At 42.9% G+C, this 24,731-nt stretch overlaps 1 protein-coding gene across 3 annotated transcripts in view; it reads right to left on the reverse strand.

Moving 5' to 3' along the window:
- The window catches only part of pard3ba (par-3 family cell polarity regulator beta a), a 136,520-nt gene that overhangs the window by 36,684 nt on the left and 75,105 nt on the right, over positions 1 to 24,731 (reverse strand). For all 3 annotated transcript variants that reach the window (XM_061715444.1, XM_061715445.1, XM_061715447.1), the window contains 3 exons: positions 16,660 to 16,878; positions 16,054 to 16,258; positions 1,348 to 1,455 (listed from right to left, as the gene is read on the reverse strand). In XM_061715444.1, the coding sequence (XP_061571428.1) occupies positions 1,348 to 1,455; positions 16,054 to 16,258; positions 16,660 to 16,878 (532 nt within the window). The remainder of the gene's footprint in view (positions 1 to 1,347; positions 1,456 to 16,053; positions 16,259 to 16,659; positions 16,879 to 24,731) is intronic.

Genomic DNA, 24,731 nt, shown 5'->3' on the forward strand with positions numbered 1-24,731 from the left:
GGGATGGATTTAGCCTCCTCTCTTATGACACATTTGAAAAGAACTAATTCTTCTTCATACTAGACTTGTAGTGAAGACCACCTAAACTGAGACCCAGACACCAAACCAAGACCAGACAGTATCAAGACAAAGACTAGTTCAGCTCAAGACTGAAAAATAAATAAACAAAACTTAGTTATTTCCTCATCTTGTGTGAGTTGTAGAACATCAGCACCATCCTGGTTCAGCTGCTTAGTTTCCATATGAGCTTGTATTCAACTGCAGCACAATAACACAGAGAAGTGGATGATGATGTTGATGATGTGTGGCGACTGCACTACCGCTATTTCTACGGCGACTGCACTACCGCTATTTCTACGGCGACTGCACTACCGCTATTTCTACACTATTGGAGGATTGACTCCAGTGCTTTTAAGGATCGACACGACTACTAACTAGTCCCAAAGTCATCTAACAAAATAACCAGCCTCCAACACCCCCCTCCAACTCAGAAAAGTAAATGTTAGTGATTTAAATTGTAATTAATTTTGTAGATGAAACGTGAATTTTAAATATCAAAGATACACACAATTATCGACTTGAACTTGCATTATTTACCATTATAGTAATAATAATAATAATAATGACTTGGATTTATATAGCGCCCTTCTAGGCACCCAGAGCGCTTTACAGAAATCATTATTCATCCATACACATTCTCTCTGGTGGTGGTAAGCTACATCTGTAGCCACAGCTGCCCTGGGGCAGACTGACGGAAGCGTGGCTGCCATATCGCGCCTAACGGCCCCTCCGACCACCACCAACATTCATACACATTCACACGGGGCAAGGTGGGTAAGGTGTCTTGCCCAAGGACACTACGACAGGAAACTGGGACAGAGCGGGATTCGAACCGCCGACCTTCGGATCATTGGACGACCCGCTCTACCACCTGAGCTACTGCCGCCCGGATCACCAACTTCCGGCAGCCGCCTTCGCCGCAGTCCTTGGATAGTAGCCAGATTACACCGTATATCAGCATCACTGAAATGGACCTAATGCTTAATCAATCACAACCTTATACAAATATTATTCAAAAGCCAATGATGTCATATATTTATCCAAACAAGGCCGTTATAAACACAAAACTGTAATTAAATACAGACAGACGTGCAGAGGCACCAAAACATTAAATGAGATGCAAAATACAAATAGTTTACAAAACTGTACATTAACAAGAGGAAGAACTGGTGATACAAGATTCTGTCACCTTGGTGTTTGCAATGGCATCTCAATTATCCGAGGCCGAGACAAAAAAAAGGGGTCGAGACCAAGACCAGTCTTGAGAACTACAAGTCTACTTCATACCCATCTATGTTGTCCTCGCTGTCCAACTGCTCCTCACTCAGGGCTTCCAGCTTGTTTTTGGATGTTTTGGCTGCATCTTTGCTCTTATCTTCTTTCTTTTTGCCAAACCTGGGGAAAAAAAAAAAGACTCATGAGTCACAACAGACAAAAAGCCGACTTCTACGAGTACTTTCACTACTTTTACTTTTAAGGTGAGCTTTATGTACTTTAATAGGACCATTTTGGAGACTTTCATGATGAAACAATAACCGTCACTCAGGCAACGGAGACTATGATTTGATGAAAGAGACACAAACACAGCACCTTGCGTCAGATTCCCACATGTTGACATGCGGATGCTCGCTGTGAGGCAAACACATTCCCTGTCTAGCACATCCATTATGGGCTCTGCTTGGGAAAAGACTGCTGAACGATAGATATGGTGTGAGGTTTGTGTCATGTAGCATGAGGAGCATTTGTAATAGCAGTTGAACTACTGCGTATTATGCTTTTCTTATCAACTTTGCCATTATTACTATTATCATTCGCTCATTTTGCAGGAGAAATACACCCATCACCTCTGTTCAAGTTTTAATGAAGCCCTACTTCACACTTTTGAGAAATTAAACCAGACTTTTGTGTTAAATATTTCATATTCTCCAATCGCCTCCTCTGTCTCACCCTTCCAACACTCTCCTCTCTTCCTCTCAACCTCGTCGTTCCTCTGAGCTCCTGCTGAGACAATCTAATGTCTGTGTTTATCTCATTAACAGCGAGGCACTTCTCATTACTGCTACAGGCAGATACGTGGCCTGAATAGTAACCTGCTGGCCAGGCCAAGTGGAAACCTGGACAGGGTTGCCACATTTCGCCTGGCACCATCCAGCCACCAATTATTCTTGTTTTTTAGCTCAGATGCTTGCTCTATTTATACGTTTGTGGGTTGTTTTTGCCAACAACAGGTCATGTTTTCCTGTGCAAAATGCAGAGAGAGGTGCTAAATCCTATCTCGTCTTGATTCCCTGCATTTCATTCTGTTGGGTATATTTACCATAATTCAGGAAAATACACTTTTTAGGTATATTGTTTCCTGCAGAAGTGGTGCAGGAGCTTCCGTTAACCCAGAAAATGTCTACTTTTGTTCACTTTCTCAGCCAGTGTGAGACATATGCTTCCTATTACTTTGAGATGAATGGATCAGCGCTTTTCTGAAGTTCTGTTATGTAATGAATTTCAGTTGTGCATGAACCTCATCATACTTAGATTAGTTGTGGGAAAGAAAAAAAGAAGGCTGGGCAGAAATCCCATGAGGATCAATGTCTAAGAACTCATCAGTTTTAGAGTCCCTGTAGGAAAAAAGTTGATAACTTCCTGGAAAATAAAATAGGCACTTACTTTGTATGTACCGTATTGAAATAAAACTGCACACTGAGGTTGGAGCTGACCAATCAGAACAGACCTGACTAATCAGGTCTGTTCTGTCCCCTAGCTTTCTGTTTTTACAGTAAAACATGCACATTTGTTAAAATAATGCTCTCAGCAAGTGCATTTGAACTTCCAAGGGATACTAGTGGCCTAAACTACGAGAGAAGTTGCTGTATTTCTCATGTCTCCGGCACCAAACTCCTGACACGTAAAGCTGTTTCTGATTAGTGAAAATCTGGTCATAATAAACCCTGATTGATAGATTGATGAGCCAGTTACCTCTTAATCATAGTTTTGTCACAAGCCAACAGGTGGCTAAAGTTAGAGCAGAAGTATCCTGAATTTCATTCCCTAATCCGCCTAGAAATTCAAAATCTCAATGTTCCTGATGCAATCATTTATATGGATGAGAGTGCACTTAATTTGTAAGAGTCACATCTTTGAAGCTTCATATTCAACTAGGTTGTTCTGCAACTTAAAAATCAATTATTTTTGGCTGTTCTACATTACACATTTTATGCAGATGTAGGCAGAGTATCAATGCATAGCATCTGTTGTAGAGGGACAAATTACTCTCATCATTCATATTCTTGTAAGAACCCTGGTAACGTCACATGATGCAGGGGTGTCTGGATGTAAAGCACATAGCAGCAACCCCCGATCACCATAAATACATCACTGAGGGAGATTAGAAAACACAATCCAACAGTAGAGTAGCTATATTGTACGTATTACAGCTCCACTGGAATCTTTGAGCCGTTTCGGGTAGTTTCAAACTGTGACATCCTCGTCTTATTTTTATTTTTCTCACGGTGATATCGCTGGTGCTAAGCTCTCGCTGCTTTAATGTTTTTCCACCTCAATTCCTTGAGATCACTTGCCTCAGAAACCATGTGGGCGCTGCCGCAGCATCTTTTTTCTGCAGATTGTTTTTTTTTTTTTTTTTTTCCCCTCCCCTGGAACCGTTTTGATTTTAGCACTCCCACATCATGCCTGAGCCAAAAGCAGACTGCCAATTACCTCAGTGGAAACCATATGGAAACCGGTCGTAACGTAAAGGAAATATCGGCATTATCCGCCTTCTACGGATCAATAGACGTGTGATTATGAGACATGAGGATACAGGATATGGATGACCAAAATCCTCAGGTTAATCTGAGCAGGAAGCCTGAAGTTGTGTGGTACACACACACATACACACATACAAAAACAGCACCTTAATCAACATTCTGCTGGGGCAGAGGTCCACGGTTGGACTCATCATTATATCTGCATTAATTAGGAAATTCTCTTTTTCTCACTGGATTGTCCAAGAGGAGTTGGAGGGAAAAAAAAGAAAAAAGGAAGGGGGGTTGACACAGAACCGGAGTGGGACGCCCAATTAGAGACATGTACCTGCCATGAGAGGTGGTAATCCCAGCTCTCCCATTACTTTATCCCTTATTCATCTCCAAAGCCTCCAATATTCTGCCGTTGCTGAAAGCAGAGTTTGTTAAAAGCGTTGCACTGCTTCTCTTCTCCCGTTCATTTCATTTCTTCCCCCACAAATCTTTGTTTGGCTTATTAGCTCCATCTTTTCCTCGGACCTATTTCGCCCTGTCACTCAGGAAGCTGACAGTTAATATCCTGTTGAGTGCCAGACTGCGGCAGGATGACGACGCACGCCGCTGAAAACGACTCTGCAAACACAAGTAGCTCAAAAACCCGCAGAACTGCTCATAAACACAAGTTAGTGGCTACACACCAACAAAGTGAGCAATATACATGAACCTTAGCAGCACACAGTAACTCTATAGGGAACTGCAAACAGTCTCGTGGAATAGGACATCTCATTAACTTAGCATTATCTACGCACACAACCACTCCATCAAACTCTCATTAGTAGGAAGTGGGGGGTCTGGGAGAGCCGGGCTGCTCTGGTGTTCCAGTTAATACACTCCCCACTGTCACAGGAGCTACCGGGAACCATTATTAGTGTGTCAGTGTCATTAGCCTGCTGCTCCTGCCGTCACCTCGGCAAGAGACGACGTCATGTGACTCAACTCTTCAAGACACCTTCAACTAGGGTAACTGTCTATGTTATCATTTTTAAAAGGTTTGCTCTTTTAGACTAATAAATATTCCTAGAGAGTGCTAGAAATAATAATGCAGCAAAACAGGGACTAAAATTTAGATACAATATACAATAACTGCTGTAAAAATCCTTCAAAACCCATCACTGCACCTTACAAAGTCATGATTTGGACTAAAACGAGCTGCTGTCCAAATAAGAATCAAAATAAAAACTGCAGGTATCCTCGTTCTCATTACTGTTGGAGGACAAGGGTAAAAAAAAAAAAAAAAAAAAGGAAAAGTGTGTGCATGCAGCTAACTGTGCCCTAATGAGGCTCCGTATGTAACTGAGATTACAGCCAGCCAAGTATGGTGGTGTCTCCAACCTGACCTGTGCAATTAGCCCTCCGGGAAGGAGAGAAGGGGTCAGAGGGGGCGCAGGAGCTTACACCATCACTACAAACTATTACAGGCAATTTTCTTAACATATATGCCAAGAAAAAAAAAAACTCAGCCACAAGCTAAATATCTCATCTGTGCAGACTAAACAGCATCAGAGCTGTGCTGTAAATATTTAAGGAATTAATTTTCTTTGTTAACTGCAACGGAGTGCAGGTTTATGTGGTCTCAGTAAGACTTTTATTTGCTACATCGGGGAGTAAGTGTGTGGTTCGTTACCACCTGGCATTATAAAGGATGTGAGGATGAGGTAATTAACTTGGAAGTAAGTGAGCTCACAGTTGCAGGACTGATGAAACTCTCCAACGCCTCGCTATGCGGCGATTGTGTTGAAGTGAAACGCCGACGCGGGCGATCCAACACCCCGTCAGACACCCTTGAAGACAATCCTCGTGTAAAAACCCGCATTAAAACTGTCGTGCAAAGGGAACGGAGGGAGGGAAGAGAAAAATACAAACTACTGCTATAATTATAACCTCTACTGATGGGCTACTGTTCAATGCAATTAAAAATTAAACGAGTCTTGCAGAGTAAAATGAACAAAAATTGATATTCCTATGAAAAATACTTTCAGCTCTTGTTCTGTTCAGTATAAACCAAAAAGTGAAAAAACTAATATATGACCTTGTATAGATTAAAAGGTGATGCTCAATCATGTCAGACGCCACTGGAAAGCAACAAAACCTTAAACTGGGGTATGATTACACTTTTCTAGTTGTGATTTAGAAGTGATAAAATATCTGCGTTCATCAAAAATGTCATCACTGCAGCCTTTTCCACCATGAGTGCAACATTAACGCTTCAGCAACCACGTCAACAGCTGGAAAGGTGTTCATAGGGTGCAAAATCTCAAGATATCATCCTGTGTTGGTTTAGGCAACAAAAACTTTGCGATCCAGCTGTTTAGACTTTAAGTCCTACAGATAGTGTATGTTAGTTTTGTTTTGTTGTATTTTAGTCGTGATAAAAAATACAGCTGGACAAGTGTCGATTTGTGACCCCCAGTCACCATTAAATGGAATAACAAGCTGTTTTGCAGCGGGCTTATATTTATTTACTTGGAGGAAGAAAAGAAGTGTGCAGCTCATAACTAAAGAGGAAAAACTGGCTGAAAATCCTGTGTGCCTTGGAGATTGAAAGTATAAAGAGCTATGGCGGATGAAAAAGAGAGAGGAAGAGAAAAGGAATTTAATGAGCGAGACCTGGTTAAATACTTCTCTGCCTTTGGAGAATAAACGCAAAAGTGAGTAACAGTGAGGGAAGACAGACTAAAAAAAGAGAGGAGAGAGATGGATAGGCGAGGGAAGGCTCCTGTGAACGTGCGGCTCGGCTAGGGAGGAGTAAGGAGCTTAGGAATACATCGAAGGAATGCCGCTGCATTGCGAGGCGCAGGGAGAACAGTAATTCAGCCAAGCAGAAATGTTATTGCAGTAATTAGATTGCTGTGTATGTGTTTGGAGAAGAGTGCACGTATCTCGATGGAGTTTCCAGTAAAGACAGAAAATAGGCAGGCAGACAGACACACAGACAGACAGGGGAGGGTAAAAGTGGGAAACAAACACCGAAACAGACAGGAAAAGCACCAGAGATTAACACTATAGAGACGAGCTGTGATGTAACGCCCTGCTTTCTCCTGTTCTGGCGACGCGCCGCCGTTTCGCACTGAGACTCGTTGGAAAATATTCCGGGGCTCGAAATAGACGGAACAACATCTGTGGCAAAAAATAGACGACGAGCCACTCTTTAAAGAAAGGGGTGTCGCTTCCTTGTGGAAGTGAGGATCGGTGCTACGAGAAGACTGTCACCTGACAACAAGGTCACAGCAGGTCGCAGAGCTTTGACTGACAACGACATGAGAAGGTCCCACCTTTACGGGATGATACCAAAAACAGCCCTCCAGTTTCCCCCAGCGGGCATGATAAGACCCATTTCTCTGACTTCCTCTTGCCCTGCACTTCGCAGCAGCAGTTTGGCATAAATCCACCTCCATTAATGACTGATGCGTGCAGCCGTTCAATGTAAAAAGGCAGAAACTAGAGCCAGACCCACCCAATGATAATTGTAGCAAAAAAAAAATAATAAAAAAGCTTCACTTAGAGAGTATTAATAATGCAGGGATGCAGAGAGGCAGACACAAGCACTGGATAAATCCTCTACTTTTCATCTCAATATCTTTAAAGTAGTACATTTAACAACACAGCAATACATGGCTGGAACTATACTTAGGATAAAAGAAGTGCTGAGATCACACTCACAGAAATCTAAGCTAATAAGGCGACTTTTACATGTCAAAATCCATCTAAGTTCCCCTTGCCAAGGATGCACTGGTGTAACCGCAAACCCTGCTGCGAAGACAGAATGGTATAAGGGGGACGGATCATTTTAATATCCTTTTTAGTCTAATTCAATGCCTGGAGGAGAGGAGATCGAGGCAGACAGGTATGAATGCACAGCAAGTCGTTCCCGGGGGAACCCATGGCAGATATGGGAAGCTCGTCTTAATCAACGCCTGGCCGTCCTCTCGAGTATTGATACTTCAGCGAGACAAAAGAGGGAGTGATGAAAGGGAATGAGGTAAGGACGGAGGGAGGGAGAAGACAAGGAAAAAGAGGAGGAATAGATGTGACAAAACAAAAGGTACAACAAATGACATGGAACGGGTAGAAAAAGGGAGGAAAACAGTGAAAAATGAGGGATGAACAATAAGGTAGTGAAATATGGACAAAAAGGAGGACGACAGGAGAGAAGTCTGGGTTGTGGGAACGCTGCAGTGTTCGGGGACTTCTGTTTAATTGTTTGTATTTTGATATGCAGCAAATTTTAGCAATGTCACATAAAATCTGTCGCCCTGAGCCATTTGTCTCGCCTGTCCTTTTTTCCCTGCCCGCTCCTGCCAGGAGAGCCGTTTATATTTTAACAAGGCCACGGGCTCTGTGGCTCATTCTCACACTGGCAACTGTGGGGGGTGCTGTGTGTGTGTGTGTGTGTGTGTGTGTGTGTGTGTGTGTGTGTGTGTGTGTCTCTGTATGAACAATAAATACAGTGCAAACAAACTGGCAGTGACCTCTGTACTGTCTGAGGCCACACACACACACACACACACACACACACACACACACACACACACACACACACACACACACACACACACACAGTTGGTAAAAACAAATGGGACATGTTAAAAAAAAAGGGTCACATTGACCGATAAACCACAAATCCAGCAAATCCAGGAAGTTGCTTATCTTTTATAAAAAAATAAACAAAATGCACCATACTGACTAAATTGACAATTTAAAGGGCCAGTTCACACAAAATAAAAGCAAAAAAAAACAACAACCCAAGATTAATACCTATTACATAAGAAATATCTATCATTTTAAATACTTATCCAAAGCTATCCAGTTAATACCAAGTTTTTTAACTTCTTAAAAATAAATAATCAAAAAATAAATCACCACTTGGACGACTGCATTCTCATATTCTTGATTTCATCTTCATTTCTACAAATCCAGTCAGTCTGTCTGCTCCAAAATAACTGGTGGGTAAGTGAGTAAGTTGACATCAGCACCAGAACCCGACAGGAAAACATTAACGATCATGTAGGGGAAAGTGGAAAACTGTACCACACTTATTCAAGAATACTTGAATATTGAAGAGCCCGATTACAGCTCCCGTCTCTTTAAAGACCCAATGTCCAACATTTTTCTTATCTGTTGTGATTAGTCAGCTGATTACTAAAAAAAAAAAAATGACTGAGTGCAATAAATCTTACAAGACTGTCTCAGAAAATTTGAATATTGTGATAAAGTTCTTTATTTTCTGTAATGCAATTAAAAAAACAAAAATGTCATACATTCTGGATTCATTACAAATCAACTGAAATATTGCTAGCCTTTTATTATTTTAATATTGCTGATTATGGTTTACAGTTTAAGATTCCCAGAATATTCAAATTTTTTGAGATAGGATATTTGAGTTTTCTTAAGTTGTAAACCATAATCAGCAATATTAAAATAATAAAAGGCTTGCAATATTTCAGTTGATTTGTAATGAATCCAGGATGTATGACATTTTTGTTTTTGTAATTGCATTACAGAAAATCACAATATTCTAATTTTCTGAGACAGTCCTGTATGTGAAAAAGGAGGACTTGTCAAGCCATGCGACTCGGGCCAATTTTAGGGGGTGGAGTCAGCCTCCCACTCTCCTGTGAGTAACCCCTCTTTTGATGCAGCATGGTATGAATAGAGAAGCTGAGTAGCTCTACTCTGATCTGGGTTGGCTTTGTCACAATATCCTGCAAATCTGACTGGCTCACCTAATGAGAACTTAGCAGACCGAGCACCCCGCAAACAAAGTGTTAGGGTTGTGTTATACCACCCTTTTTGAGATGATAGCGGATGAAAACATGCAAATAAATGGTCTCAAACTCATAAAACATTTTTTATTTGTCATAAGTCCTCATTAACATCTTGGGTGAAAACACACAAGAGCAAAACACTCCCACGAGGTTTTCCTCTGTTTCCACCGCATTATAAAAAGAAACTTGTATAGCTTGCACTGACTTTTACAACCTTCCACGTAAGGATTGTTCAAAGCCATCTTTCTGAAACTGTTCTACAGATAAAAGCTAAAAACCTCCAACCACAGATCGATGATAAGTTATTCAACATAAAAAACCCCACACATTTTGGACATGTAACTGAGGTAACAAACTTTCCGTAGACTGTTGCAATCCTGTGAATTCTTAGCATTCTCCCGGCTGGAGTCGGGGGCGGGGGAGAGGAGACGGGGTCTCCGTGGCTCCAGATGATTGTCATTGGCAGACAGGGAAAGGTTAGACTCCTGGCTCCTCCAGTCCGCCGCCCATCCGCCTGCTAGAAACACTTAACCTTCCCTGTTTGGACAGCGTAGGTCGTGCTCCGCGTGTATTTCGGTGGGAGATGCATGAGGGGCAAGCAAAGACCCATGTAGAGGGGGAGCATGTGCTCATGCATGTGTCTGTTATTAGCAGCCTCTAAATGACAGAGGAAGTCCATCCATCACATATGGCATGAAGATGACTGCATTGGACATAACCTTCGTCGGAGGTGTAATCACTTCCTGGCGCCTTGTGCTATGAGTGAATGTTTGCCGGTGGGTAGCTAAGATCACATGCTAATTGGTCACGACTAGTTCCTACGGCCACACAAATGCCTTTAATTGGCTGGTGAAATGCCGCCGCTCCGTCTATCCAATACAAATGTGTCTGCTCTTCAAACGCTCCATCCCCCAGGGTCGATTCAAACGCCATAACTCGATAGGAATTGATGGATCGCAAAACTGATCAACACAAATGGAGGCCTCTGCGCTCCGTCTCGTTTGATAATCACCATTTGGGCAATAATTTAGAGTACAAATGAGGGTATCGTGTTGCTCAGCTGGATGAGTCACAGATGTAACCATTAGGGATTAAAATGATGACTTATTTGCTTTTTGATAAAAAGTTATTGCAAGAAAACCAACAAGCGTCTCAGAGTGATCAGCACCCTGAAGTCTGCTCCTTACTGTGCATAAAATAGGCTGCAAATCAGTGACGAACAGCATGAAAATCCTCTGATAAAACCGATAATTTGGGGGACTTGATGTAGGAAATTCAATACGGAGAGGGTAAACATGCTTTTAGCAGCTAATCGATAAAGTAATTCATTCTCCAACTGGTTCGGTGGAGGTACTTAAGGGTCAAACTGCTCGGCCCTCGCCGAACAAATAAAAGAAACAGCAAAACAGTCTCGTTGGAAACAGGTGTGATGGCTACGAAGGGCAGGAAACATGAAAGAAGAGGAGGAGGGATTTCAAGGGGAGAACAGGAGTGGTGTAAGGGGTTAAAGCAACAGAGAAGGACAGTGATGGAAAGGGGGGGGGTCAGGATACTTGTTGTGACTTCCCCTTTATCAGCTGATATGTATGCATGAGGATTTCCTCATCATCTCTGTCAATTCCCCCTCCCTCTGATATTTGACTGACAGCTCACATCAACGCCAATAAACCTGCACATCACTCCAGGAAAAGGTGCCCATTGCACTGAATGGGAGGGAGGGGAGGGTTGGGGGGTTAATTTGTTTTCCAGTGGCTGCTGACAGTGATAGCGCCCGTGTCTGTTTGCCTCCATGGCAAAGTTGTAAATTAGAATTATGCCTCAATAGCATGCACAGGAAGCTGCTTCTGCTGTGTGAAAGCTTATTTTCAGCGCCGTTATATAAAAAAAGGAAAAAAAAGAAGAAATACTTGGCAGCTTTTCATATTTAGGGCGTCAGGAGTCTTTTGCAGGAAACAAATTGTGCACAAATCTGAATTATGAAAGGAGAAAAGGAAATAGCTGTCATTTCATTCCTCTGTGAAGGGTGATTTGCTGCTTGCTGTTAACAGTATTTCAACATTATGGTGCATTTTAGGGCCTGAATGGAAGACTTAGGTAGTGCAATTGCATATAACTTTGATAACCACAATGGCTCCGGATGGCAGGAAAACAGCAGCGACTGACTTAAATTATGAGGGAAAAACACATCCATAAAACGGATCTACGCGATGTTACTTTGTGCATATCTTCTCACACATGCACGTATAAACCCCGGCTGTAAAGGAGAGAGATAATATTAACCCAGAGTGAGATTTGCATGGCTGCCATCTCGGCTTAAAATATTCCACCCTCTCTGCAGCAGCCAGAATACTCTTCTCAAGCCTGTGCAACCCTGGAAATGCGTATTTAAGGCATCCCTGATTAGCTGTGTGTTTCATCAACCGTTGCAAAACAAGGGTTTTTTTCTGCTTTTGCATACATTATTTAACATATAGAGATGAGCAAGGATGTGCTATCACTAGAGAAAGGTTCACCAAATGCAACCGCTATGCCATATTTTACAAAGGAGAACAGCAACATCAGTAACTACCTCCTTCAAGACTTCATATCCGCCCAGCTAAGAGCCCTTAAATACAAGTTGAAATGTTGGATCAAAGAAATCCACCTGCAGTGCAAATATTAACCACCGGTAGGATTAGGTAACGTACCTACAATTTACCCCCCCATCACATCTTAGAGTCACTGCTAAGACGCCCACACAAACATGTCAGGGGGATTTTGCTTCGCCTACCAACACAGATGACAAGCAAGCCCTTTCAAATACTTCCTTCTTTGCTTCCTCTCCGTCAGTGACTACAGGTCCTCTTGTTTGTGATACGACACCGTCGTAGTCTCGTTTTTTGTTGTCTTAAGTCTTCAAGTTGAAAAAATCAGGGTGCGTCATGAAGCAATAATAGTCATCATCATCATCATAATAATGAAAAACAAAGAAATTACATTCATTAATCCCTGTTTATTCATTTTTTCTTGAATCAGGCTTAAAGGGATGGGTGAAAGGAAATCAAAACATTTCAGGTCTTCCATCAGCTAAAATCGGAGCTCAGGAAAAAGGGAGCGAGGAGGAGGAGAAGCTCACAACAACAGCAGTAATCCATCAGCAATCATCTAGCGAGGGATGCTCCAGCCCGACACCCAGACTTTAGCTCTGCAAAGTTCGGCCCACCAGTGACAACCTTTCAACCCCGCACACTCTGACGCTCGGCGATAGGACCGGAGCGGAACGGATGGCGCTAATTGGCTTGCTTCCCTGTCGGATTTTCTGCAGCGCTGCAAACAGAGATGATGCTGGATGTGGATTTGTAAACAGGCGATCAGGACGCCGGCTTTCATGTCCCGTAAACTGGTTAGGGGTGTTGGCGTGCTGTCGCAGCAGGACTCGCCCCGATAGCAGCGGCTCTACATTGATCAGGAGCGGTGACGCACACGAGCGGATGAAGTCATCCGTAAGCTGAGTTAACTGCTCAGATGACACTATCAGAGACTGTTGCAGTACATCCTTCAAACTTGACCTCTTGATAAAGTCATGTTAGGAAGAATAAGTCTATAATCCCCACACAAAAACACTGCGTGGGCACAAACATAAGCCGTCAACACTGGAATTAACTTCCCGAGACGTTTCGCTCTGGAGCCGAGAGAACTGTTTTACTCAAACGCTAAAATGTCATGTAAATATATCCCGCTCTGACAGGCACATCCAAACCCCCTGACCAGGTTAAGCTTTAGTTGCTCCACGAGAGCAGAGGGATGTGGCGGCGATGCTGGGAGAACGCAGAGGAGACGCCTGGACCCGAGTGCTGGCCTCTCTGCGATCTGTCAGCGGCGCTGCCCCCCAAGGCAAACACTTCACCGGTATCTGCCCGATGCAGACAGGACATGCAGCCGGCCGCTCCCGAGGAAGCTCTGAAGGGCATTGCCATTTGTCTTGGCTTATTTAGCAATCAGGAAGACAAGATGCGAATGGGGCCTTGAGAGCCAGGTGACCGAAGGGGGAAAAAAACTAAAAAAGAGAGAGTAGCAGCCACATCTGAGGCTGTTTCACAGCAGAACAGGAGGGACACACCAGACTGAGATCCTCTATTTAATAAGCTGTTTATTCCACTGGAGTCTTATTTTCCATTTAAGATATGTCACATCTCTACAGTTTAATCGCAGCATCAACAAACAAAGACATCTACACTGCTTCCAAGGTCAAAAATAAAACCAGAATCAGCATAAAACTAAGAAATGACGCTCACATTTGAATTCCAGGTGAGGAAGACGTTCCCGTGAGACATTTCTGACACCTTGTTAACCACCTAGAGCGCTGCAGCCAAACACACCTTGCTATTCAAACAGTGGACCGACTGAATAAACTATTTACAGCCCACTTCCAGCTCTGTCGCACGGTTTCACTGCTGTGCTATAACGAGGTCACGTGTTTATAATTTGCCCTTTTCCTAATGCTACCACTAGAGTACAAACAACATTTGAGGTCTGCAATCAGATTGAACGGAACAAAGCTCCGTCCAATTAAGTCATATTTCAAGTTCAATAACAATCGAGTTGGCCGGATAAAGGCCAGGAGTGGGTGTGTTTTCCAGCTCGCAGCCCACTGTGGCGCAACACCAGGCCGGCTCTCGCTGTTCCTGCCCGTCGTGCACGTCCAGCAGACCACGTGCACGCTGAATTACATAAAAGGGCCGTGGCAGCTTTCTCAATTATTACCATTAGGGCTGTTCGATTAATCGATTTTAAATCGTAATCGCGATTATGTAATTAGAACGATGTTAAAATGTGAAAATCGTAAAATCGATTTTTAACTTTTTTTTTTTTTTTTTTTACCTTGTCTGCACACATATTAATGATTGATGGAAATACCTCTCAATACCTGCGACAAGTGCCCCATGGGAGAGGCTCTTTAGTGTAGGAGGGGACGTTGTAACATGCCACCGGGTAGACCGGCTCGTGTTCCTTGCAAAAAACTTGAAAAAGTGAATAGCAAATGTAATGACTGACATTACACACCTCTACCTACTTCATGGGTTGCATTATTATTTAGCATGCAAAGACCCAGTTTAGTTTAATTAGAAAATGTCTTGTTTTATTTAATTGGAAATATAACTTACTGTATGTTTGCAAGTGCTGATTTGCTGATTTTTTTTCAGAGATAAAACTTTATATTTTATTATATTTTTTAAAACGTTTTTTCAACTTATTTTACAGAGTTTTGCACTTTATTCATTCATTTTTGGTTTAATAAGAGCAAAGTTTGCACTTAAAGCCCAATGGGGCAAATGTTCAATAAAAAAAACAGCATATTTGAAATAATTTCTTTGCCTTTTGTCAATTCACAAAATAATCGTAATCGAAAATCGCATTTTGAGAGAAAAAAAATCGAGATTTTATTTTTGGGCAAAATCGAACAGCCCTAATTACCATTGATAAAAACTTTGGTCTCCGCCCTCATGCATCATTCATTGTGATTGATACAAGCCGGCTGCAGAACGGCATCATGGGGTTTGTAGTCTCGATGATATACAGAAAGGCTAAAAAAAAAAAAAAAGATCCAATCACATAAACAAAAACAGAGAAGTCAGGAAAAACAATAAAAGTGGACGAGATGCAGATATCTTCTTCCAAAAAAACACAATCTGTCACGCCGCCGGCAGCGTTCTCTATATTTTTCCTGCTGCACATAAACAGCTGAAGCTTGATGTGTGTAATAAATGGAGCCGTTACAAGCGCCACAAGACAAAGGCAAAGTATCTGCTAAATCCAGATATCATTGAACATGAGCTTCACACTCATCTGCAAAGCGGCTCCTCCCCTGCTTCTGTGTGTCCTTCACGTTGCCCTGCTCGCCACCGCCAGCCTCGCTCGGCGAGCATCTCTTCCATTACTGCCCTTGACACTGCGGCCGATTGGATTCTTATCAGCCATCTGTAGTCCGACGCTCAAGCCGCGCTATCTCTCGTCACAGTCTAATTGAATCTCAAGTGTTGGGAGTGTGGTGATACACTGACCACAGCGTGTCACTGCCAATAGATAAGGACTGCTGTTGGAGGATTGGCCCGCCGCAAATCACGATGGGGACACGTTGATAAAGGGCTGACGAGCGGCTCGGTCGGCGCTGTGTCGATGGGACTCTGCTTAGATTGAGAAATAATGGATGCTCTCTATTACTGAGAAGGTTGAGTTCATATCCAATCATCCAGCAGCCCATAATCCCTCGCTGCTCTGTTGGGTACTTTCTTAAAACTTCATTAGGGGAAAGTAGGGTTTGGGACTAATCTTTAATATTGATTTCTACATTTACAAGACGGATGCATCTGATACTTCAGTTGGACCCAACTGACCCGTTTCTTAGCTCAATGGTCACAACCGATGAAATCATTTTTAAAAAGATCTCCTACCGTAACAGGCCGAATCTCTTTTTGGTCTTCTTGTCCAGCTCCTCCGCAGGACTCTCCGTTTTCTTCTTGCCTTTGGGCTTTTTCTCCTTCTTCCCCTTGGTTTTCTTCTTCTTCTTCTTGTTGCCATCGTCTGCGTCCAGATCCTGGCGGGAGGAGGTGCTGGCGGCTGTTTCGTGGCCGGAGCTATGCTCCGACATGTCGTCGTCTGAGGACGGCGTAACGGAGACAGACGGATAAATGCACAGAAACCGACTCCAAGTTTTCATTTTCACATGGAGATTGCTCACGATCACATGACGCATGTGTGGTCACATGATACCATATTAAAATCCTTCTCTGAGATATTAAGTTGTTCTTTTTAAACTGCTGAGTGGATATAATCATGTGCGGTTTCATCGGGGCACTGTGGGTAAGATCTGCGCGTCAGCGAGCTCCTGGCTCTTCCTGTGTTTAGTTTTAGATGCAGCCTCAGGGAAGGTGAATCAGCACTGCAGTCCTAGTTTAAAAACGGTTACAACATCTACAAAGAGATGTATAAAACATTATAAATTCAGATTTCATGCGGGCTGATGGTCTGTTTTCAACATGCAGCAGAAGGAAACTCACCGTCTTCCGACGGCCCGTCGTAGGACTTGTCGATGGCGTTGCGGAAGCTCTGGTTGCAGCCTCGGCCCCGGACCATGTTGGGCCGCGGCCGATGGAACGGCACCTGGGCTTGGATGTGACTCTGCTTGGCCTCCGACACGGCCGTCTGGAGGCTTTCCAAGGAGCTGGACTTCACCAGGCCCAGGGTTGGGCCCAGCGCCCCTCCGTCCGAGGGCTCGTCTGAGGAGGAGGAAAGGTCGGGCGGTACAGTCAGTGGGAAAGTTTTAACAAAAATCTGGTATTGTCCACAAAGAAAATATATAATGTCCAAACTTTTGGTCTGTACTGTTTTGTCACTAAATTGGGTTAAAGGTCACATTCTACTCCTGTTACACAAAAACAGACCACACTGTCATCCTCATTTAACCCAATATCATGTTATTTCCGACAGTTTCCACAAAAACAACAGTTGACGAAATGGAAAGGTGGAAGCTGCCTATCTGACGGATGTGAGGGACCTTTACTGATAAAACGACAAAGAATAAGCTTTTCACTAAATTTAGCTTATGAAACATGACATTTGTACACATCTCCTCAATGTATGCTCCTTATTCAGTGATATGGCCCCTTAATATTCAGTAGGGTAAGTTAAGTTCATAAAAGAATGAAGAAGTGGGGAAGTTGACTTTCACGGAGGGTGCTTACTTTATTAATGTAATGTAAAAGGTCATAAACTCAAATGTAGAGTTTATGACTTTTAATTACCCTATAATAAAGCTCTTATTGCAATACCTTCTGCTCCCAGCAAAAGTTAATACTAATTTAATGCTCTTATTTTCCATATGTACCTTTTATTTACCTTGTTTGTGTAGTTATGACATGGAAGTTCTCTGTATTTCTCATTCAGGTATTTTTGATGTTTTCTCAGATTTGGCCCCTTAGTTTAAGAATATTATGGATAAAAGAACTAAAAAAAAAAAGTTGTCTGAATCTATAAAATCTAGTAGGAAGATGGTTCAATTATTAGGATCTGCAGGATCAACTACTACATGTTTGACTAATCGGGTCTGAGACTGAATTTTGATGCTTTAGGTACAAAAGGAGACAGATTTGCATTTTTTTTAATTTTTTAACTGAATGAAGCTCAACAAGGTGAAACCTCAGAAATGAGAAGTCATGAAAAAGGTAAAAAAATAGGCAAGCATTAACAAAAAACCGGCTTGACAGAGATGGGGAGAAATGCTGAGTCCTATAGGAGAACCATAAAGGAGAGGAACAATGGCTGGGGTGAAGCGGTGCGGGGACAGGTGGGGAGAGGATCCCTGCAAACTGACGAGGCTCATGCATAAGCAAGAGAGAGCGGGTAGAACTGAACCGCTGTCGAACCGCGCTCAGGTGCGGCCCCCGACTGAAGAGAGGAAGAAAAGGGGACAAAGAGGAGCAGGAAACGCAGCGGAGGCCGCAGCTGACTCAGCAAAGGATCTGAGCACACGGGAAGGAGGAAACAGAGCTGGAGGAAACGGAAGAAGATGAGACAGGCGGGCGCAAACTCAGCTCAGCTGCACAGACCCTACGCAAGCAGTTTCTTTCTCCTCCTCAAACTTATCCGTAGGAATGACTCCCGCATCACGGCTCCCACTGAAAGACACACTTATTTTTTTTTGTCATTTCAGAGGCTTCGCATCTTTGAAGTCGAGAGGGCAAGTGAAACTGAAGCGGCAGCGGAGTCAAAGGAGGAGGAAAAGTAAGCGGAGCGTTGCTGCCTTTTAAGTCCCAAATTGACTTTCAGAGAGGAAGGGGGGATTTATGTGAAATAAAGGGTTATAAATAGAGAGGGGGGGGGCGGGTGCTGTGGAATAAAACGCTCAATTTGAGAGAGACAGGATTTGTGTCACAAATGTAATTACGGCTGTCCGGCTCACAGCCTGATAGAATTAAGCTCCTCGCATGTGCACTGCAGAGCTATGCAGAGCAACTGTGTGTCTGAGACCCAAATATTAAAAATAATAATAATAAAAATCATGTGTAAAGATACTGGCTGGTGTCCTTGAGAGTTCCTGCCTGAGATGAAACGTGAGGCGAGATATGAGGGCCGTTCACTCCTGCACGTAAAGAGTGCACTCATTCCATGCATGTCAGGCGGTTGAGGCTGGAGGTAAATGAATAATGAGGGTTTAATAGGATGGATGAGTGTGTGGGGGGGGGGAGAGGTGGCTATCATCGCCAGCTCGATCCAATGGAGGGTGAAATCAGCGTTTATCACATATCGCTGCCCGCTGTGCCGGCAGATGCTCTCGCGATTCCGTCCGCATCATGTCTGCCTGATTTCCACTGATTCAAGCTGGTGCACATATCTGACAAACAACCTGATGGCCAAGAAGCGGCCGGGACGACGGGCAATGCCCTTCACAGCTGCAGCGCTCCCCCGATCCCAGATCCAGCCATAACATCACGATTTCACTCAGTTACGCTTCTTTGATCTCACATTGTCAGCGAGGAGCAGGTTTCAGCTGAGCTTGGCGGGAAAATTATATTAGAGCCCGAGATGGATGTTATTTCTCTCTTTTTCGAGTCAACACTTGTGTAAGTTTGGCCTGAATGGAGGAGAAAAGTCTCTGGCTTGACTAGAAAAAGTTTTCCCTACATGTTGACAACTAAAAGACAGAGTTCAGACTTTTTAACTACGCAAGATTACTTGGGTGTCATCATCTCATTACTGACAGCAGCACAGCATAGAAATAATATATTACCTAGAATGTCCTCTGCTGAACATCAATTATACATCAACAGGAAAACTCTGTAAACACTCATTTCCAGGACTAAGTGTTTACAATAAAACACTACTTATTCAGCTTTGGATTAGCTTGCAGTTTCTTGGAAAGGCAGGAAAAGTATATTAGACGGGGAAAACAAAGAACCTGACAATTACAGCAGTTTACAGTTCACACGCAGAAGCATCCCCACACACGCAGATATCCACCTGAACACACCCCCAACCCACACATGTGATTTATCTGTCTTGACGTCTCCGACGTCGGCTGCTGTTGTGTCTAAATTAAGAAAATGCCTGAATGTAGCTTGAATTTTAAAATGTATATAATGTGCAACTTTTTCAGAACGAATACGTAATAGAGGTCAAAGCAGTTAACCTCTAAGAGATGATCAATGGTAACCCCTGAAAATCATTTACCTTGTACCTGTAAAATGATGTACGGGAAAAAAGAAAACACAAAGCTTAAAAGGATATTTAGGTTTGTATGACTAACTCAGAATCAGTAGTATAAAGCATTTATCCTAATTCTGTCACATTTGACATCAAAAATGAGTCCAGGGGGCGGTACTAACAGAGACATCTCATAGAAACCCCATTTAGGTGTGATTGGTTTGGCACCGAATGCTCTGCACGGTGGAACCAGAAAATTAAACTTAAACCACAGATGGTTAACAACACTCAAGCAAAACCATGGTATTATTTGAATCCAGCTTTATTCATATTATAGAGCTCCAAATCATGACAGACGTCCCCTCAAGGCTCTTCAACCTTACAGTTCAACTGGTTCCAAAGTAGTACAATGACTACAAAGCCAATATGATAATAATAATAATAATAATAATAATAATAATAATAATAATAATAATAATAATAATAATAATAATAATAATAATAATAATAATAATAATAATAATAATAATAATAATAATAATAATAATAATAATAATAATAATAATAATAATAATTATTATTATTATTATTATTATTATTATTATTATTATTATTATATACTGTATCAAGTATAATACTTTCTTTTGCACTTCTGGTTGGATGCCAAACTGCATTTTGTTGCTCTGTACATGTGTTGTGACAATAAAGTTGAATCTAATCTAATTATTATTGTTTTGCAATGGAAACTTAACAGATTGTAATAAAACTTCTTAAATACAATCTCCCATTGTGAGCAAGCACCAGGCGACTGTGGGAAGAAAAAACTCCCCTTTAACAGGAAGAGCCCGACTCAGGAAGGATGCCGATCTTCCTAGACCGGTTGGAGGTTGAGAAGTCATGGTGTTGCAATACAGATGTTTTTCAGTAAATGAAATGCAACAATGAAGTCAATTACTGATGCAAAGGTGTAAATATATATAATAAATCTATGAAATGTATGAAGTCCGAGCTGTTCTAGATCCCATACATTAAAACGTCTAAGCTCCCATGGAAAGGAGGTTCAAATATAAATCGATGGTCAACTACACACCCACAAAGACATGGAAAACAACTCTGGACCCCGCTGCCCCACAGTGCTTCAGCTAGACCTTAACACTTGCCTATCGACTGGACAACAACGTGCTCCACGGAAACCTACTTTGTAGGAGACTGGCGAAAAGGTTACCACGGTTACAAGAAAGTCCCCCTCCCATTAAAACTGTCGGGGGTGGCAATGCCGCTTAGGTCCCCGCCGTGTGTAATGAAGTCATCCAACATCAGGTTACCAAGGAGACACTTCACCCCACAGTGAATTGGGTGAAGCGGCAGCTTGTGGATTCAGTTCTTTAAATTAGGTATAAAAAACACACACATATGTTATATCTGTTTTGAGAAACTGCCAATAAAAGCTCAACCCGTTGTTCTGGAAACCAGTAAAACAGGCCGACCTGCACTCTGCTGTAAAAACACACGGACGCATAAACGTCACCCACCTGTAAAAGAGAGACAGATCTCACCGTCACCCTGCTCCATAAAGGTTGTTGAATTTAATCTAAAAGAAGCACGGTTATTATCTTTACTAGAAAAGACGGGTTTCCTTCAGCGGTATTCAGTTTCAATAAAAGATGTACATTTTAATAGGTTCTGTAAAAGTTCTCAAATCCCAACGGATCCCAACAATAGTTTAAAGAGCTGGAGGCCGTTCATAAACAAAGAACCGGGCAGACTTTGATTGTTTTAATGGATCAAATGTACTCAATGTGGAGCTTTCAATCCCTTATTGGAGTCCATGTATGAAGTCATGCGGTTTCCTGGCATGAAGTTTTAAGGCAGATGCTTCGTGATTAAATTATTAGACTGAAAACCAACCCAGGAAAAAAAGAAAATTTAGTGAAAAATGAGACAGACTGTTGATCTGAATCTTCAAATTTACCTCTTTTAAGGGTGAAAGAGAAAGATTAAAAATAAAAAAGTGAGTTATTTCGCAATAACACATTGACTTAATACATTTTTTTACCAGTGGATTTAATGACAAATGAAAAATGAAAAAAACAGAATACCCCCTCATATCCCCTACATAGTAAAAGCTGTCCATCATCTGACAGACCTGACTTTAAACATGACTTGCTACAGCTGTGCAGCTGGTAAAAGGCACATCTAATTCACGTTATGGCCGATCAAAACTCTCCTCCACTTAAAGACCGGCTCAGTCATCGGGCTTCCCCCCCATCACCGTCTGAATGAATTCAGCTACAGCAGAGACGGAGGAAGCGTTGCCTCGGCAGTAATTGTGTTTGGCTGTTTAGATGCGAGACGAAGTGGGTACATATGGACCGTATGTATTTAGCTTCTAGATGAATTGCTTTAATAACGAGAGGGGACTCGCAAAGGCTATTTCATAATTACTGTCTACCTATACAGGATTACGGCTTCCTGGTGGAGTAGGGATGAGGGCTGAGGGGAAGTGTGTGGAGTGGGACACGTGTCATTTGTAAATGCATGGCTGATAAAAATGCTTGTGTAAGGCAGAACTGTCAGATCCATAAATCCGGACACACACGAAGACAGGTGCCTGCGAGAACCTCAACCAACCACTAAACCATCCAACGTAGATCTTAGGTAGTATTCTTTAGTAGCACTAATGGAAAACAGTGAGCACCAAGATATTTTAGGAGAGTCGAAACACACGAGAGACCCGACCGAGGAGGGGAGATCAAAAGCAGCCTGATGCCACTTCAGCAAATGGAGCCGGAGTTAAAAAGTGCAACAGTGAAAACTGCTGCTTCCTCTAATGCACAGCTCCTATTTGGTTACGAAGAGATGTGCAGCCTTTCCAATGCTGCGTCACATTGCTTATTTTCTCTAAAAGCCAACAGCAGATAACAAATAAGGCCAAAAATTGTCAACATTTTACCATCCGAGTTAAAAAGTTTGGACACACTCTCCTGAGCTTTCGAATGGGGAAGCGAGTCCAAACTTTTGACTGGAGGTGTAATCAAAGGGCTTAAAAATCAAAAAGTAAGGTTTTACCTGTTGAGGATTGTACTGATACGAGTAAAACTCACCCATAAAAGACTAGAAATAGAAGAAAAGAACATTCCCGAGAGCACGGCTGCCAGTTTTTGCAAATCCCAGAAGAAAAAAAAAATCCCACACTCATCACAGGTTACAGGACTGAGAGGGTTATGTTTGAGACCAAAGCCTGATCTCTTCCACATCAAGTCATGTGATGCCTGAATCTCCTACAGTAACATGGAAGGTACTAGTGCACCGACTGATGGGTGATCATCTGCACGTTGCACATGTAAAGCATGCAAAAGACAAGAAAACAGAGAGAACTAAACAAAAAAACAGCGAGGGAAAGTATGCATAAACCTGAGACGCCTCTGTGTGTGTGTGTGTGTGTGTGTGTGTGTGTGTGTGTGTGTGTGTGTGTGTGTGTGTGTGTGTGCGCGCAAGTGTGCTGGATGAGCTCCCAGGTGTGCTGTAAGAGGGCAGCATGCTGCCAGGGGAGATGTTCGACTTTAACGGAGAGAACAGGAGGGATGAATGAAGGGATATCTGTTCATTACTCCTCTGGCTGTCTGCAGGGTGTTCTCGTGCACGTTCAGGTACACCCACACACACGTACACACTCGCTCTCACGAAACACAGTGGGAGCTGCTGGGCTGGGTCTGACTCGGCAGAGAGAACTCCAAGACTGGAGCATGTTCACCGTAATCACATGAGGCTGGAACAGATAGGGCTGCAGCTTAGTAGGAGAGGGAGAGGGGAGGGAGCTAAAAATGGATCAGCCTGTTGAGAGAAAAGCAATGCAAAAGATGGAAAAAAGGGAGAAGAGTTGGATGTAGGACAGAGAGGCGGATAGAGAGTGTGCTTTGGGTTTGAGAGGATGTTAAATAACAGGGAAAATCTGGCAACAACCAGCAGGATGAACCAAGAGAGACCAGTTCTGTAGGCGTGAGAAGGTAGAGCAGCCCAAGCAAGGGTTGGACACAAAGATGGAGCGAGAAGAAAGACGGGAGGAGAAAAACGCACCTCGGCGCACCCTCCGCCAGGGAGGGAAAAAGGGTTTTAGCCAGATTAAAGCAGCCAGGCAGGCCTCTTAAGACCATCCACCTAATGAAATATGTCAAAGCCCATAAAGAAGCACTGAGGCCATTTAGCGAGGCGGGTAGCGGTGGCGGTGTGGGGTAGGGTACGGCGCGGGGAGCCGAGCAAAACACACCGCATCAGCAAAAAATGACAAACACGCAAAAGCCCTGTCAATACACATTAGCCCAGACGTCAGATGGAGAGATGATGAAAAAGGGAAAATGCAAGAAGGAAGCAATGCTGCGGCGGAGAAATGGATCGCTTTATTCATCACGGTCCTGCAGGGTCATCAGGCTTTAGAAATACTGAGATAAACATATTAGGGGACGGGAGATGTGGAGGGGGAGCCACAGGCTTAGTTGGTGGATTTAAGAAACGGAGGCAGAAGAAAAGCAGACCTGCCTCCCGCTAGGGCTGTAAAACTGGACGCTCGTTCCCTGTTGGACGCCACATTTGAAATCGCAACATCTGCAAAGCTGTAACAAAGAGCCGAGCAGCAGTTACATCCGTCTCGGTGGAAATCCACCGCCTTTTTCCGACTCTGACAGCCCAAATGGCTCCCTGGAACATGTGCGTCCCTTTCCTGTCTTTAACTTATCAGGTGCTAGGTCACGCCCCTCAATGCAAGCATCATTTAAAAAAGGTGAACGTTATATCTGAAACCATAAAAACACATGTTGGTGGGTGTTTCGAGTCCAGATGGGGATTTTACTGTCACTGCCATCACCTCACTGACCCCATCGAAACACGAAGCTGCTTCGAAAATATGTTCTCTCCACGGTATCATGATGTCTTT

The sequence above is a fragment of the Cololabis saira genome, chromosome 24 (assembly GCF_033807715.1).
Source record: "Cololabis saira isolate AMF1-May2022 chromosome 24, fColSai1.1, whole genome shotgun sequence".
NCBI classification, from domain to species: Eukaryota; Metazoa; Chordata; class Actinopteri; order Beloniformes; family Belonidae; genus Cololabis; species Cololabis saira.